The 15,823-nt window shown below is 45.0% G+C and overlaps 1 protein-coding gene across 2 annotated transcripts in view; it reads left to right on the forward strand.

Moving 5' to 3' along the window:
- The window catches only part of IQGAP3 (IQ motif containing GTPase activating protein 3), a 1,503,259-nt gene that overhangs the window by 1,140,847 nt on the left and 346,589 nt on the right, over positions 1–15,823 (forward strand). For both annotated transcript variants that reach the window (XM_069607146.1, XM_069607147.1), the window contains exon 29: positions 12,018–12,250. In XM_069607146.1, coding sequence (XP_069463247.1) covers positions 12,018–12,250 — 233 coding nt within the window. The remainder of the gene's footprint in view (positions 1–12,017; positions 12,251–15,823) is intronic.

The raw sequence follows: 15,823 nt of genomic DNA on the forward strand, positions 1-15,823 counted from the left end.
AGAACCCCAAAAGAAAGCGGTAGAAAGCATAAAACGCCACATAATGGAAGCGCCGTGTCTTCAACCATTTAACCCCGAGTGGGGTACAGTCATCACCACAGATGCCAGTGCGTACGGATTAGGAGCTGTCTTAGCGCAGAAGAAAGGTGACACGGAACATGTGGTAGCCTTTGCCTCGAAAGCCTTATCCTCGGCCGAACAGAATTACTCCACCATAGAAAAGGAAATGTTAGCGTGTGCATGGGCGGTAGAACATTTCAGAACATACGTGTGGGGCACAAAATTTAGGTTGGTAACCGACCATAAACCCCTCATCCATATGCTCAGCCCAGGAGGCACCAAAGCGTCAACACCCAGGTTGGCACGCATAGCAGCCAAACTGCAGGAGTACACATTTGAAGTACAGCACATCTCAGGATGGAAGAATTCGCAGGCAGACTGCATGTCAAGATTACCTGAGGGTAAAGACAAGGCCACCACGTTTTTGCAGGAGGAATGCATCGTGGCATCCATCACAGATCTCAAAGCACCGGACTACTTGGAACTCAGTGAGAAGCATTGGTTGGAAGAAGACGGAAAGGACCCAACCATGGCGAGAATACGAGAGTGGATCAGGGAAGGGTGGCCGAACGAAAAAGCGATGCCAGAAGGCATGAGGCCCTATTGGAAGGTGGCAGATGAGATATCAGAAATAGATGGAATAATATTGAAAACAGACCAGATAATCCCAGCCGTAGGTATGAGAAGAACCATTCTCTGCAGAGCCCATGCGGGCCACCTAGGGAACACTATGACCCGTCGCAGAGTGAGAGGCCTACTGGTGGCCGTCCATGGATCAAGAGATCCGCACCATGATAGAGAGATGTCATGAATGCCTCAACAGCGACAAGCGCTTAAAGGTCAGACAGGCGCATCTGATTCCCACAGAAGTACCAGAAGCGGTGTGGTCAAAAGTAGGTATAGACTTTATAGGACCCTTGGAGGCGATGGCGCCCGAACATCGCTATGGCATAGTACTAGTGGACTACTTATCAAAGTGGGTTGAGGCTAAGTTTGTCCCAAACATCACCACAGCGACAGTAATTGAAGTCCTCATTGAAATTTTTCAAAGGGAAGGACTCCCCAACGAAGTGGTAACGGACAATGGGGTACAACTAGTTTCAAGGGACATGGAACAATTCCTGAGGAAGCACCACATACACCAGAAGAAAGCAGTGTTGTATCATCCTCAAGCCAATGGACTGGTAGAGAGAGCCAACAGATTTATAAAAGGTGCTATCCAGCTAGCAACCGCTTCCGGAATGGACCCGCTCAAAACAACCAAAGAGGCCATAGCGGCCCACAGACTTACTCCCAACGGGATCACTCAAATATCCCCGTTTCGAATGTTAAGACGGAGACGAGCAGCTTCGATGCTTATACCACCATGGCTGACCAAAGTAAGAGAAGATGAAGAAGTAGACATGTCCGAGGTGGTGTGGATAATTGAAAACAGTAAAACACGCATGAAAACGTGGAGTTACAGAAGAAGTACCAAACAAGTGTCAGACGTTAAAGGGGAGATTGGATCAAAATACGACTACCGACAAAGGATCAAATCACGGGCTCTCGATACAGCAGACCAATAAAAGTGATCCACAGAGGAACCAACCATGTCCGCACCGAAGACGGGCGCACTTGGAACCTGGAAAGAGTGGCCCTTTTCCAGAAGAGACAAGAGAGAGCAAGGACCCCGGAGAGATCAGAAGCGGAAGGAGGAATGGACTGCGAGAGAGAAGAACGTGAGCCAGAGAATGATGACGGAGAAAGGGAGGAAACAGAGATGGAACCGGATGCACCGACAGCAGAACGAGAACTGGAACACCAGGATGCCCACAGCGAGAAAGGTGACCGGCCAAGAAGAGAATACAGAAGACCGGTGAGATACAATGACTATGTATTGCAATGAACTGCCTTTGCATTATCAGGGGGAGGTGTGTAGAGATATCGCGAGAGCCGCAACTCTCGCGAGATCTTGGCCGCGGCCACTAGGGCCGCGCTCGGCGCGCATTACGGAGCAGCAGAGGACGCGGGAAGACGTCCTCTCCCAGTTCCTCCGAGAATTAGGCCCCAGGCCTAGTAGAAGACATTACAGCCTCCCAGCTGCAACCCCTTACATTAGAGGCAAGCTGCCCAAGTGGATTCACCACCTAAATATCAATATATGTTGAATGATGTCGTATGCTGAATAAAGGACATCACTATTACCAAGACGCCTCCTGTCATCCTTACAACTATTATACTACACCTTCCCCCTCACCTTTCTCCCCCCACCCTTCTCCCCCCGCCCTCCCTCCCCCTTGCCCCCCCAACCTTCTCCCCTTCTCTCTTAGTGTTGCTTTGACTCCTCGCACTCCGGCACCGCCTATCTATGACGTGCACCAATCAGATAGCGCATTGTTTCTCCGGCCGCCGCCACTATAGTCGCCTTCATTGTTCCTCTGCACTCCGGCACCGCCTACCTGTGACGCACACCAATCAGGTAGCGCAATGCTTTACCGGCCCTCACCCGGGCCGTCGTAACCTATAGTTACCTTCAGTATTCTTCCGCATTACGCAACAGACTGACGTGCGGCAGCACTCATCGCTCTGTAGCCCCTGCTCCCGGGAACACCGAACAGAGAGTTTTAGTAACTACTCTCATTACCCGGTACGGGTCCCCTCCGCTGCGCACGAACGCACATCCTGTACACGTTCTTCTCACCATGGGCTCAGTGCCCTTGTAGATGTATCTGAACATCACATGAAGGGAGGCACGTCTTCACAAGTGACATTTTCTCTCTCCGGTCCAGATACACCACGCCAGTTCCTGTAAGGGTTCCGTGCATCTTTGAAATGAACTGCCTGGCACCCCTCCCGGCGCCCCCTGTGACGCACACAGCATAAGATTCATCTTTTTAAGTGGCATGTCAGCCAAACGACAACCAGACGACAAACAGCTGGCATCTATTTTTTCATTGATACAGCTACCATTTTCCTACCTCTATATACAAACACATTGCGTCATGATGTTTATGATCCACATAGACTACGGATGATACGGTGCACTCACACCACCATATATCTAACCCCTTACACTTGATTAAAGCACCGCATTATTCTCTGCTTGTTTTCAGGTGCATTTTACCTGACTATCTCCTGTTTGGATGCCAGACACTTTTTGGCTCCCCCTACCTCCAGTACTATCAGGCCTTTACCATAACCAGATGGATAGGTTGTGTGCTCTGTCCCCGACATCTATCAATCTGCTGTTATGCAGACCAGCCTTTGTTCCTGCCATGTGGGGGGGGGGGGGGGGGGGGTTTACCCGGTCGTTGTAACATGGGATCCATATGGAGTTTTAGATGGGGCCCGGTTAACTACGATTTTGTTTCCCCCGGTGGTATTAATTGTACATAGTTAGAATACCGCCGGCATTGGGACTACATACCTAGTTTGCAGTGGTCTACAAACATGTTTACTTAGATATATTTATTTAACTAAGGAATCAAACATTCCATACATGTTGAACCCTGCATCCTACAATAGCGACTAATTGCTATACCCCCCACCCCCTCACCCCCCTGAGACGAACGGACTGTGCATATAGTTTCCACATGCAATCCCCTATGTCCGTCCTGTCTCACATATCGGTTAATTCCAACCGGTTTCTTTTGACTCACTGTGTTTTACACAACTGCTTTTGGATTTATATTTTCCTGAGTTAATGGTTTTTGCATTGATTCTTGATTTGTGTGAACTAGTTGTACTTTTTGGTCATGTTCAAGAATATGTATTTGTCGAAGTCAATATTATTTCAATGTGTCCCTATGAGCTAGGTCTCACTGTTGTTCTGCTTTATTCCTGTTTGTGATTGTTACATTGAAGATTTCTATATGTTTTTGTTTTCAATAATATGTTGATTTTTTACACACTTGGGGCGTATGAGGTGTCTTGTGTTCTTTATGATAGAATGTAGCAATGAAACTTTGTTGAAAAATAGGGTTGGACTGTGTAACTGTGTTTAAATAATTCAACCAAAAGAGCCAATCCTTGACGTAACATCACCTTTTTGTTCTTATGCAATGTATTTGTGCCCCAGACTGTTACGCCTCGCAAGGGGCAGACCGTTGCCACTATAGAGTGGCTTCACTTTTGCAGATGCGGTTTAGCTCTTGCCTTTGCTGGGATGTGATCGGCCTCAACTGCTCCGCTGCTACGTAGTCCTTGGAGGCATTTCCCACCTCAGCTTCTCCGGTGTAAAGCTTTTCATAAAAAGACTGAAAGGCCTCCGCAATGCAGTCTGCATCATATGTATATTCTCCTCCAAGACTTTTATCGCTCTGATCTGCCCCTTAACCCTTTTGGCTTACAATGCCCTCACAAGGGGTTTATTGGGCTAGTTGGACTGCTCGTAAAAATCAGCTTTTCAGATTTTATAGAGCTCTCTGCCCTATTGACCTCCATCGTATTGAGCTGACCTCAGGGTTCTGAGTTTCTGGAAAATTCGTACTGAGCCACTCTCCTTGTATTTTTGCTCTGCTACCGAGACCTCATTCAATAGCTGTTCTTTCTCATCTTTTTTTTTCTTAGCCAAATGGGGGCCCATGGCCAAGAATTTGCCTCAGAGGACTGGCTTAAGGGTGTCCCAGTTGTTATGGGATATGTCCTCTGGGTTATTATAGGCAAAGTACTCAGTGATCTATCTTCTCATTTTCCTCCCTGACAACAGAATCCCTCATCTAATGACCACATGCGCTCAGGAGCCTCAACCTGTGAAAGGTCAAGTCTGAGCATCATCGAGGAGTGATCAGACATTGTGATATACCCAATCGCCACTTCCACTACACATCCCTGTAACCCACTGGACATAGTCTATCCTCGTATGAGTCCTGTGGATATGAGAAAAGTACAAAAAGTCCCTTATTTCCCCATGAACATCCCGCCACACATCTATGACTCCCAACCGCTCAAGTTTCCACTTCAACTTCTCGCAGGCTTGGATTCCCCGAGCCTGCGAGCCCTCTGAGTGATGAAGGTGCTTTTCCATCAACATATTCAACACCCCCCCCTATGATAAGGTCCCCTATTGCCAACTGAGCAATTACCCGGGTGAGGCTGAGCATGAAGCTGACTTTATCAGTGTTCTGGGCGTATATAGATGCTAACGTCGGGGAACATTGACCCAATCTACAGTTCAGCAATAGATATCTACCCTCTGGGGTCTGCAAGGGATATCCCTACTTCCAGTCCCAACCCACTTTTACAGAGAATCGCTACCCCTGCCTTCTTTCCTTCAGATGATGCAAAGTGCTGATTTTTTTTGTTATTGTTCATTTATAATGTGCTTAATACCAGTGAGTGGTTTCTAAGCGTGGGATCGGGATCTGAACGTGTGGTGCACCGTGTTATCTTGCTTCCAAGACAAACATGTTGCTCCTGAGCTATCCTTCCTCCCCCAAAGCTTTTATTGCTCAAGGGCCTCCAGTCTGCTTGCAAGAGTGCATCTTCTGAATAAGGGCTATATCTGTCTCTAGGTCATTGAGGAAATGAGAGACTCACTCTTTTAACTGGGGAATTCAAACCCCTAACGTTCAAGGAGACCACTTGCACCATTTATGCATGTGCAGCCAGTCCCCAAAACTCCAGCCCGTGACGATGTGGATAGCCCCTGCCTCGACAGTAATGCCAAAGGCATGACTTCTGGTAGATCGACCCCCACCTCCCCCACCCCCCCCCAACCGTATCAAACCATATTAATGGGAATCTGGGTCTGCCTTCCATTCGCGGACTCCCCTGCCTGGACTTCTGAAGAAACCTTCTAATGGAATCCTTCCTGCCATGGATTCCTCATCTTTGATATCGGTCTCCTGGCGCAGCTGCGCTTCAAAAACATTTGTCACCACGGGGTGCATCAGCGCTCCGTCTGACACCACTATGTGCCTCACAGCGGATATGACTATGGAGTCAATGTATATTGAGACGCTGCATGAACTTGGTTTCTTTGTTCTGAATACTCTACTGGCTTCGGGAACATTGCTTCCTTAGAAGGGTTTGTATTTTTCCATTTGAGATGCCTAATCTATCCAAGTCTTCATGGTTCAAACCATCCATTGGCTGTGGGCAACAAATGTCCATCTCCTATCCGCATAGGATGGCTATACTGCCTCGGAGAATAACACGAAACAAAGGACTGCAATTCCTGCTTGTCTCTGAACCCCATGGTGCTTCAAGTGAAGGCTGCAAAGCTTTTCCCCTTCTTCCATAAAGGGATGAGCGACAGACAGACCTGTTTGAGGTCAAGGGGCACCACTTGTCGAAGTGAATAATGGTCTCCTTTCGGGACAAAAAGCACTGCAAGAGATCCCGGTAAACTGGCAGTTCTTTAAACACCTTCTCCTTCTTAGAGAATTTCTCTCTTCAGAGACTCTTCTGAGGAAAAGTCACCACAGGTACCTTTTTGAACACAGTCCTCCACTCTTGTGGAATTGGGAGCCCTTTCTATTAGCTGAAGATGATGGGTATCTTTGCCAAGGCGGCAGTGGCTTCTGCACTGGTGCCCAAGGTCTGATGGTGAAGGTGGTTGATACCCTTCAATTATCAGCCCCTCTAGACCCAAAGTACAGTACAAGCTAATAGACATCTTGGACGATTGCCCCCAAAAAGGAGACACATCTACCTTTTTAACCTGGTGATGAGGCTCAGAATTTGGAACTGTGCGCCTTACTGGCTTCAGTCCCGTCTGTGATCTGGCAAAGAAACATGGGCCAGCGCCATCTGATCCTTTATTCTAGTCACATGGGTTCGGGAGAGTTCGCTTAAAAGGCTAATGTCCCTTACCTATAGAGTCCCCCAGCAGCTTTGCTGGATTTGAAGGTTATTTTTTTTTTCCTCCTGCTAAGAGTGAGACTCTTTTTCCCACTCTTAGGCATATTGCTGATGTGTGTTTTAGGTTATTTTTGTGCTTATGGTCTATGGGGTTTTTCTCACCCTCATAGGTGTCATCTTTTTGCATGTGTGTTACACAGCGCCCTCAGTGCAGTAACACGGGGGTGTCATAGTGACCCCCAAACATAGACTTCATACCCTGGGACTGACTACTGTCTCCCAGGGCATGTAAAGTCCCCATTGACTTTACTAGTCAATAGTTATGAACAAATACAGTACAACCCATCTTACTATGGACGTACTGGAAAGGGTTAATAGTTTTTCCCTAGTGTTCATTTTCAAGAGGGTAACGTCCAGTCCCTCCCTCCAAAATTTCTGGCTGGTGGCAGTGGGTACTACCATAAATATTCAACCGCAAATATTTTCCTTTGGGATTTTCCCATTGTTCGAGGCTACCACTTTTACTGACAGCCTATAACATACCGCTGGTTTATTTTATTATTAACTTTACTCCGGTAGGGTTTTATTGCCAGGTCTTTGATAATATTTCTTTCTCGTGTCTTTCTCTTCTGCACAGAAGCCCTCCTCTCGGCGCCACTGAGTCTGGAGTAGACTGGATGTGTGGGAGGGGGAATAGGCACCCTGGACAGGGTTGCCTAAGCAACCCAAGTCGTACTCTGCCCTGATAGGCTGGGGGTTTATCCCGCCAGGATAACCACCCCGCTGTGTGAGTGACAGCTAGGCTGTATGAATGACGGTTTTCTGCATAAAAGCAGGGCTCTGAGGACTGGAGGACAAGACTTCGCCACTGGACCTAAGAAATCCGAAGAGGAAAGAAGCAGAAGACATCTACAACGACTGAACCACCGGTGAAGCCCTCCTGCAGATCCTCACCACTTTTCTCCAACGACCCGAGAAGATCTTCACCTACAAGAGTCTCCTTCCCATGAGCTTGTGGGGCCAACCAGTTCGCCAATCGCCATCCAGGACCTGCCTTGGTCGAATCGCCAGTGCCAAGCACTCGGAGACCGGATGGCCAGGCACCCGTCCACCGCGATTTAAAGGAGCGCACCTTTTATTCCGTTTTGGCATCACCGCGGCTGGCTTCATCCCTGGGCAGTGCAGTGACTCGCACTTTCCTCCACGACAAGAGCCTCTCTTCCTCTGCCTGATCTCCCGACCTGCAGGAACTACCACCACTGCAGGAGCCTCATCCACTTTTAAGTTACATTGTTCCGCCAGGCCTCCCGCTTCATTGGGTACTGCTAAAGGTGTTTGAAATCCTTAAGTTACCTTCTGGGCTGGCCGCCCCTATTGTCTAACATTATCTTTTGACTTTCTGCGCCCTCCTTTCTGAGCCGTTAAACAAAGACTTGACTGCAGCTACTACAACAGTTTGATCCTGGTCACTTTGCCTTGTGCCACTGACTCTGGCGCAGGCTTATTGACTGTGGCTAAATCTGTTACAACTGCCTTCTCTAGATTGCTCTTCCTCAAATGTGTTGGTGCACATAAACTCTTATAACCTCCTTTTCCTTCCCCTTTAAATATTGCGAAGTGCAATTTTGTTCGGTTTTCACCTAAGTATTGCTTATGCTAAAGTACTGCCTTGCCTAACTTGTTCACAATCCAATTGGGAAGTGTTGCTGGGGTGTTTAGGAGTCTAACCCTGTATAACATGACCTTTCCCTCCCTCTGAAGAAATTGTTAAAGTGCCATTTCTGCTTGGTTTTACACTGTGCCATTTTGCTCAGTTTTCACTCTTGCTCAAACTTGTCTACAATTTAATTAGGGAGTTGTGTATACTTTTCTTGACTGTTTTAACTTGCTTTAATGATAGTGATTTGTGTGTGGAATTAAGAGTGTGTAAAATAAATATATACATATTCTTTTTGATTCAAAGCTTTGGTCAGTGTTTCCTAAGTGATGTGACAAATCTGTGTAGTTAGTTACCTCTCCCCAAGGTGGAGCCAACCCCTTTGGGACTCGGGAGGTGAACCTGCTGCGTTTGGCACCCACTAGGGGGCAGAGAAAGCATGATCCCTCTGGAGGTGACTACCCCTTAGGGCTTCGGGAAACATCAGAGACCAAGTCAAAATCCTTTTTCCCCACATAGTCTAACACCTTTAACGGGTATGCAGGAACTCAGATGTGTGAACTTTTTTACAATGGCTGGCTCAGCTTCTGACACAACTTCATTTCAATGGATTGCGTTCTCCAATATAGACTTTGACTCCTCTTGATCCGACCGTGCCACTTGTCTGCTGCTGTGTCCCCATCTGCATATATACTAATTCACTATGCCCCGTACCTCAGTTCCTCTTTCCGCGCGATATTCGCAACGTTTCTCGTGAGAATATTTGAATTTGACACTTTCATCAAAATTCCGATCGACTTTCATTGATTGTCGGCCCCTAAAGGCTTCAGGATTCAAGTGTTGCAAGGACTGCAACTCTAAGATATCGAAAACCAACCCGCATGGCATCTGCGTGTGGTGTCTAGGAAAAGATCACGATCTTGAAAAATCCGGCTTCTGCCAACAAATGAATCCAAAATCCCTTGGTGAAGAATCGACTAAATTAGCGCTCAGGCCGCCTCGTCGGAACATGAGATTGAAGACCACATGCCCAAAAAAGAGGACAGGCGACATAAGTAGGCAAAGAAGCTATCGAATTGCCAATGCCATTCATCCTCCTCGTCCTCCCATAGTAAAAATAGTAAAAAAATACTCCATCGATACAGGCACGACTGGGATTCGTCAGAGGATTGCGGTAAGGTCTGCCCGGGCTCTTCAAAGGAACATTGAGAGGCATTCAAGGAGCAAATGCTCCAGATGTTTAAAATGGCTGCAGCAGAACAACTCAAAATTCGATGCTGCAGGCTAATTTGGCACCAGTTGCTCCCAGTGGTTTTGACGCACAGGTCACCAAGTCTGGTCCTATGCCAACGTTCTCATCGGCCAGGAAATTGTCCCTAGCGCAGAGGGGCCGTGAGGTTTCAGTGCTGATGGGCCTGATGGGAACGATGTCATAGACGTCTGTACTAACAGTCAAACGTTCCTTTATCCCCGAATCCCGATTGGCTTATTTTGACTCAATAAGTTCGATTTATGACAATTAAGTTGGCCAATTACCTTTTTGTCTTTGAGCCTATGCGCGGAGTGACTGGAGACTATTGTTTCCTAGCCGAGGGGCTACATGGTGCAAGTGGGTTAGGCGCGTCCCCTGAGCTAGATCTGCAACAGGCTGACCCTTATGGTTACCCTAATCCACAGTACAGGACGACTGTGGAGAGGGTAGCATAGGCCTTGGGGCTAGGTACACCAGCAAAACCTGTGTCTGCCTATTATCTAACAGACATTTTAGATAAGGGACTGCAAACACTAAGGGCATTGCCTTTTAATGTTCTCATCTCCAATCCCATTATAACATTGTGGCAAAGGACAGAATTCACAAATAAATAGCAGCTGACTAGGGGCAGGGGCAATTCACCTTTCCTGTCTTCCCACCCCACCCCACGCCAACAGGCCTAGTTGCGCAAGCCACTACAGGGAGTTCTAGTCGAGCTACGTCTGTTAGGGCAGTTTTTCTAAAGCCCATTTATGGTAAGTCTTTATAAAACCATCCCCTTGGTATACAGAAAACCAACTTCTAGTATAAGTCTGTATTACTCAAGGTTTTTGTAGTTTGGCAGAGCAGGCAGGCTTATCTTAGGAGGGAAATGGGAGTTGTAGGTATGTGTTGGGACCTATTCCTCAGCAAAAAGCATTTACTAGAGCTATGTGGTTAAATGGAGCCTTTATTATAGTGAACAATCAGATGTTGACAATTTGTAAAAGTGTGGGAAAACAGACTTGTGAAGATTGGCTGTATGTCATGGCTATTTTATCTGCAAGAATTTCTTATCAAAAAAGGATAATATTGAAGTTTATAATGATGTGACTTTAATGAATTGTATGTTTAATTGTATTTTCATGCATTTCATGTGTACATTATTTAATTTTTCAAGATGAAGGACCCATCCTTTCCTTTTTTTCAAATGTAATATTTGTTGTTTAAGGATGTGACATAATGTTAAATATGAACTTGATATTAATGAGTTGAAGTTCTGTATGCTTAATTCAATAAAAAGATTTGAGAAGCAAGTGCACATTTTGCAACCTCATCTACTGTGTTGAAGGCTGGTGAGAGATTGAGCAGTACCAGGATGCAGGAATGCTATCCTCCAGGATGCATCAAGCATAGTCTACCACTTGGATCGTGGCATTCTTCGTACTCCCATGATGTCTTAAGCCAGATTGGTAGGTCTGAATCAGGTTGTTGGTATCGATGGGTGTATGATGTTTACTGCCTATGGCTCCTTTGAGAATGTTGCCATGGAATGGAATCTGTATAGCGAGTTAATCAGGGTTTAGTGTTATTAGGAGCAGGAGTATTTGTCAGATTTTAGGGATAGTTTGAAATGTTGGGTTTACTTGGGGTTTGTCTTGAAGACAGGCAGATGTTGAATATCGGGGGTGTTGGAGAGGGTCCCAGATGTACACGGCATCCTGGGGTGTGGTTACACTAATTTGGATGTGTTGCTCATTAGAAAAATAACTTGGGGTGCTTTAGGACAGTATCTAAAATTAACCACCACTCTTATATTAATGTCAAATGCCCATCTAGATTGCTATATGCTGCAGAGATGTGTAGCAATTTCAGCTTTGCTACAATGAGATGGGAACAAGGCAATTTGTGTTTCTCTTGAAGGCAGCCAAAGTATATTGTGGTGCTCTGGATCATTTTGCGATGTCTTGTTACTTGAATTTTCTAGGATATGAAAAGTGAGTATTGAATACCAAATGCATTTTCTATTTTGCTCTAACCTTTAAAGGTGATCATAATACAGCGCTCCTGATGGGTGAACAATTTCTCTTTTTTTGTTTTTATTTGCTGTCCCTTCAATTGACAAACTTCAAATTCTTTTTTAATGGAAGTTCTTTAAAATATATCATACAGTTCTAGTCATCCTTGTTGTGAGAAATGTTTGTTAAACTTTCTAGATGTAATTAAATCTTACCTTCCCACAGGCTACATTTGTGAATGCTGGTTTTTGCTCCTTCTCTGCAGATTGTGGGGAACCTGCTTTATTATCGCTTTATGAACCCTGCTGTTGTGGCGCCGGATGCCTTTGATGTCGTAGATGTTTCTGCTGGAGGCGCTTTGCATTCTGATCACCGCCGAAATTTGGGGTCTATAGCGAAGATTTTACAGCATGCTGCATCCAACAAGATGTTTGAAGGGGAAAATTCTCACCTAGGTGTCCTCAATGAGTACCTAGCAGAAATTCATGGAAAATTCAGGTCTGTGTATAGCTATTTTATTTTTAACTTTGCCAGATAGTGCACATTCAAGGATCAGGAGCTATATATTATATCCTGCTTCAAGCAAGAACTAATGGATGAATTAAAGTTAACTTTCTGACCTATGTGTTTTATCCATTACCAGCTTCCTCTTGGCTGTACAAAGGTAATGACCTATTCGTAACTATAGAAATAAAAAGAGCTGTTAATATGCGGACATACTAGTTAGTCAAAATTCATGTGTGACTAAAGTTAAACAATTACACTGACAAGTGTCAAATCTTGTCATAAGAACATAATTAATGATCCCATGTTCATCCACCAAGATGGTGTATTGATCCATATTGCCTTGTTTCAAACAATGGCCGTGGCCCAGTTCATCAAATTGTCCTTTTGTATTTAAAACATTTAAAGTCTGTTGACTGGTCCTTATGTGGTTTGTTAATGCACAGTATTTTAGTCTGTAAAAGATAGCAAAATATGCTAATAAATTTGTGTTTAAGGTGGCCCTTCTATACCGCCCACCCAATTCTGGAGATTTGGACATTGACTTAATTAAATAGAATTGGACTATTGTACAGAAATATAAATACCTACTCCTGGCATATATGCAGTTCCAATGTATTCCTTCCTCCCCTAGCTTCCTTGTCTCATATCTGTCTTGACGAGCACCTGCTTTTTTAAGAAACCTTTTCAACCACCAGGCGGAGCAATGCGGCTTGGCTCACTGCAGTTAAGGGTTATGATATTTTGTGCAGTATATATGGAACCAGCATTGTCCAATGAAGACGGTTCACTTTTTCAGCAGTTTACATCTTTGGCACATTACTAACATTGCTAAGGGCAGTTAATCATGTCAGAACCCCACAAGGCATGTTTATATTGCATTGGGGAAGAGCATAACTTTGAGGATTGCAGCTCCTGCTGATATATGCATTCCAAGGCCCTCTGGGTGCTTCAGAGTGGTTGTCCAAGAAGGCGTGGCTCCTAGGAGTAGCCGGATGAAGACTGTTCTTAGGATGCAGCCTGAAAGGACAAGAAGAAACCCCTTTGCAAGAGATCATGCTATCCTCTGGACACCTCAAAGCAACCCTTCTCCTCTTCGTCTGGGAAGCAGAGTTCTTGCTTCCTTGAGAGGATGAGAATTTGTCTAAAGAATCACCAACCTAGTCAAAGGTAAACTGAATTTCTAGTGGATTTTTTCCAACCACGGATTCCTCATCTAAGATAGTTATTCTATCTCCAGCGTAGCTGATCTTCATAAGCTTTTATGCCAACAGGGGTCACAGCACACTTGGCTCTTTCCAGCCAGCTCCAGACATGACGTCTAGGTCTATAAATATCGAGGTGCTGCACCACAAGCCCTCAGTTCCTTTTTTCTATGCATTCCGTTTGCTTCAATAGCACTGCTACTCGGAGCATACTCGCGCGAAGACATAGGGCTTCAAGCCCTGCGTGCAGTGCAGCCGACAAATGTTGGTGTCCGACCCCCAACGGATATGCTTTTACTGGTCGGGGGAGGAACATGCATGTCCCTCATGACTGTTGGTCATGTCATGTGGTGCATCTGAAGGTGATCCGGGAACGGGCGGCAAAGTGGGTTAACTTTTTTCCACAAGGAAAATGCAGAGAAGGTCTTGTTTGAGGTTAAATTCCACAGAGGGGAGGTCTGCAGACCAGTCCTCTGTCCAAAAGGAGAAGCCGCACTGCCAGAGGTCAAACTCGCAAGGTAGTTGCTCTTGGTACAATTCTTATTCTTTGAAGGAAAGAGTTTAAGGACTCCCAGGAAACAGCTCTGCAGGTACCGTTTCCCACCCAATCCTCCTACTCCGAGGAATGGGATGCCTCTAGGCTCAAGATGATTGATTTCTTTGTCAAGCTGTCAGTTGCTTTTGTCCCATTGCGCACACTTTCGGCCTCTGTGCCATCAGGTCCCACCACAATTGGACAAGTCAAAGTGACCCTGTGCAGGATCATGGCCGCACTCCTAAGGACTCTGCCCTGGCTCCTATGGATGACTGAAATGCTCCGCCTCAGCCATCCAATGATTGGTCGCTGGCCCACTCTACCTCAGCCTCATTGGCACCAGTAGTGCCAAAACTGCTCTTGAGTATGCCCTGCTACCCATGTGGGCATTTGTGTCAAAGATGGTTAATATTATCTTCGAAGAGAGTGATCCTATCCATTGTGGGAGGGAATCCCATGCCAGTGATGGGTGTGCTGTTTCACCAAGGAGTTTCATGGAGAGAGGGTGGGACTATTGCAACTGGCTTCCAACCTGCTGGTGGCCCCAGGTCTGGATACGTACATTTGTCTAAGTTTTTTTTTTAATTTAAAGTTCTTTATTTGTTTTAGTTGACATGCAGCTTTACAAATATATATATATATCAAACAATCAAATAAGGTGCTACAAAGTGAATATAATACAATTTCATCTTTTTAAAATCATCTAACGAAATAAACTTAAAACATGATATATTTACAGAAAAACAAAATTACAAAAAACATAAAAGCAGAGATCTTCTCTTTAGTCATTTCACAAGGGCAATGAATCACTTGATTTACCTTTTGGCAGTGAGTTCTTTGTTTGTTACTACCTCTTTGTTTTCCTTTTCCCTTCAGGGTAGGACCTTGGTCTCAAACCAATAATAGCTTGAAGTTATCTCATGCTTAATCTCTATTTTCATCAAAAACCTCATTGTGGTTACATTTAATGATAGATGGTTGGCATTAAAAATCATTACCCACATTTGCTTCTGGGTTAGCAGACGATAATTGGAGAAAGAATTATGAAAATACTCATGTCTTAACATTTTCCGTTGTGAACATTCTACCACTAGGTGTTCTAAAGTCTCTTGATGGGTCGGCATTTTACAAAAGCGGCAAGTCGCTTTCGATTTGTCTTACTGTCATTAATGCATTTGTTGGCCATAGGCCAAAACGCAACAGCAGGAGTTGTGTCCGATGTATTTGATCGGGGAACTTGACTAGATACTTCTGGATCACAGTATCCTCTAGTAAAGGCTTTGTTTGTTACATTCTGACCAAGTTACATTCCAATCAGCAAGCCAGCATTTTTGTTTGGCTCTGTTTGGATTTGTGTTAATCAACATGTGGTCAATATCAGCTGTGGCCATATTTACTACACAGTATTCTTTCCATGGGGTCTAAGAGGTTCCTGGAGATTCTACTAATTTAGCCAGCATTGGAATAAGTGACTCCTGAAATCTTTCTTTATTCATACACTTATTGTAAAGTGTTATGTCATCCTATGATACGATTGCCTTCAATGATGTCAATCCTAGCTCATATCTGACTATTTGGATTGAGAAGCTACTGGGTATGGGAAAGATGTTCTTCCAGAAGACCCCTTCCAAATAGTCCCATTCTGGATGATGCTCAGGTAATTTAGCATGGGCACTGTATGTTACGGTGGGTATTATTTTTCCTTTATAATATTTTATTACCGGAAGGTAAGAACATTTTCCATATTTCTTGTGCACTAATTTTACCTGAGTGATCATGGATTGCATTTTATGCTTTAGCTCTTCCTTATAGGGCTGGGCTGATTTT

This window comes from Ambystoma mexicanum, chromosome 1p (assembly GCF_040938575.1).
Source record: "Ambystoma mexicanum isolate Mex_15411 chromosome 1p, UKY_AmexF1_1, whole genome shotgun sequence".
Taxonomy (NCBI): Eukaryota; Metazoa; Chordata; class Amphibia; order Caudata; family Ambystomatidae; genus Ambystoma; species Ambystoma mexicanum.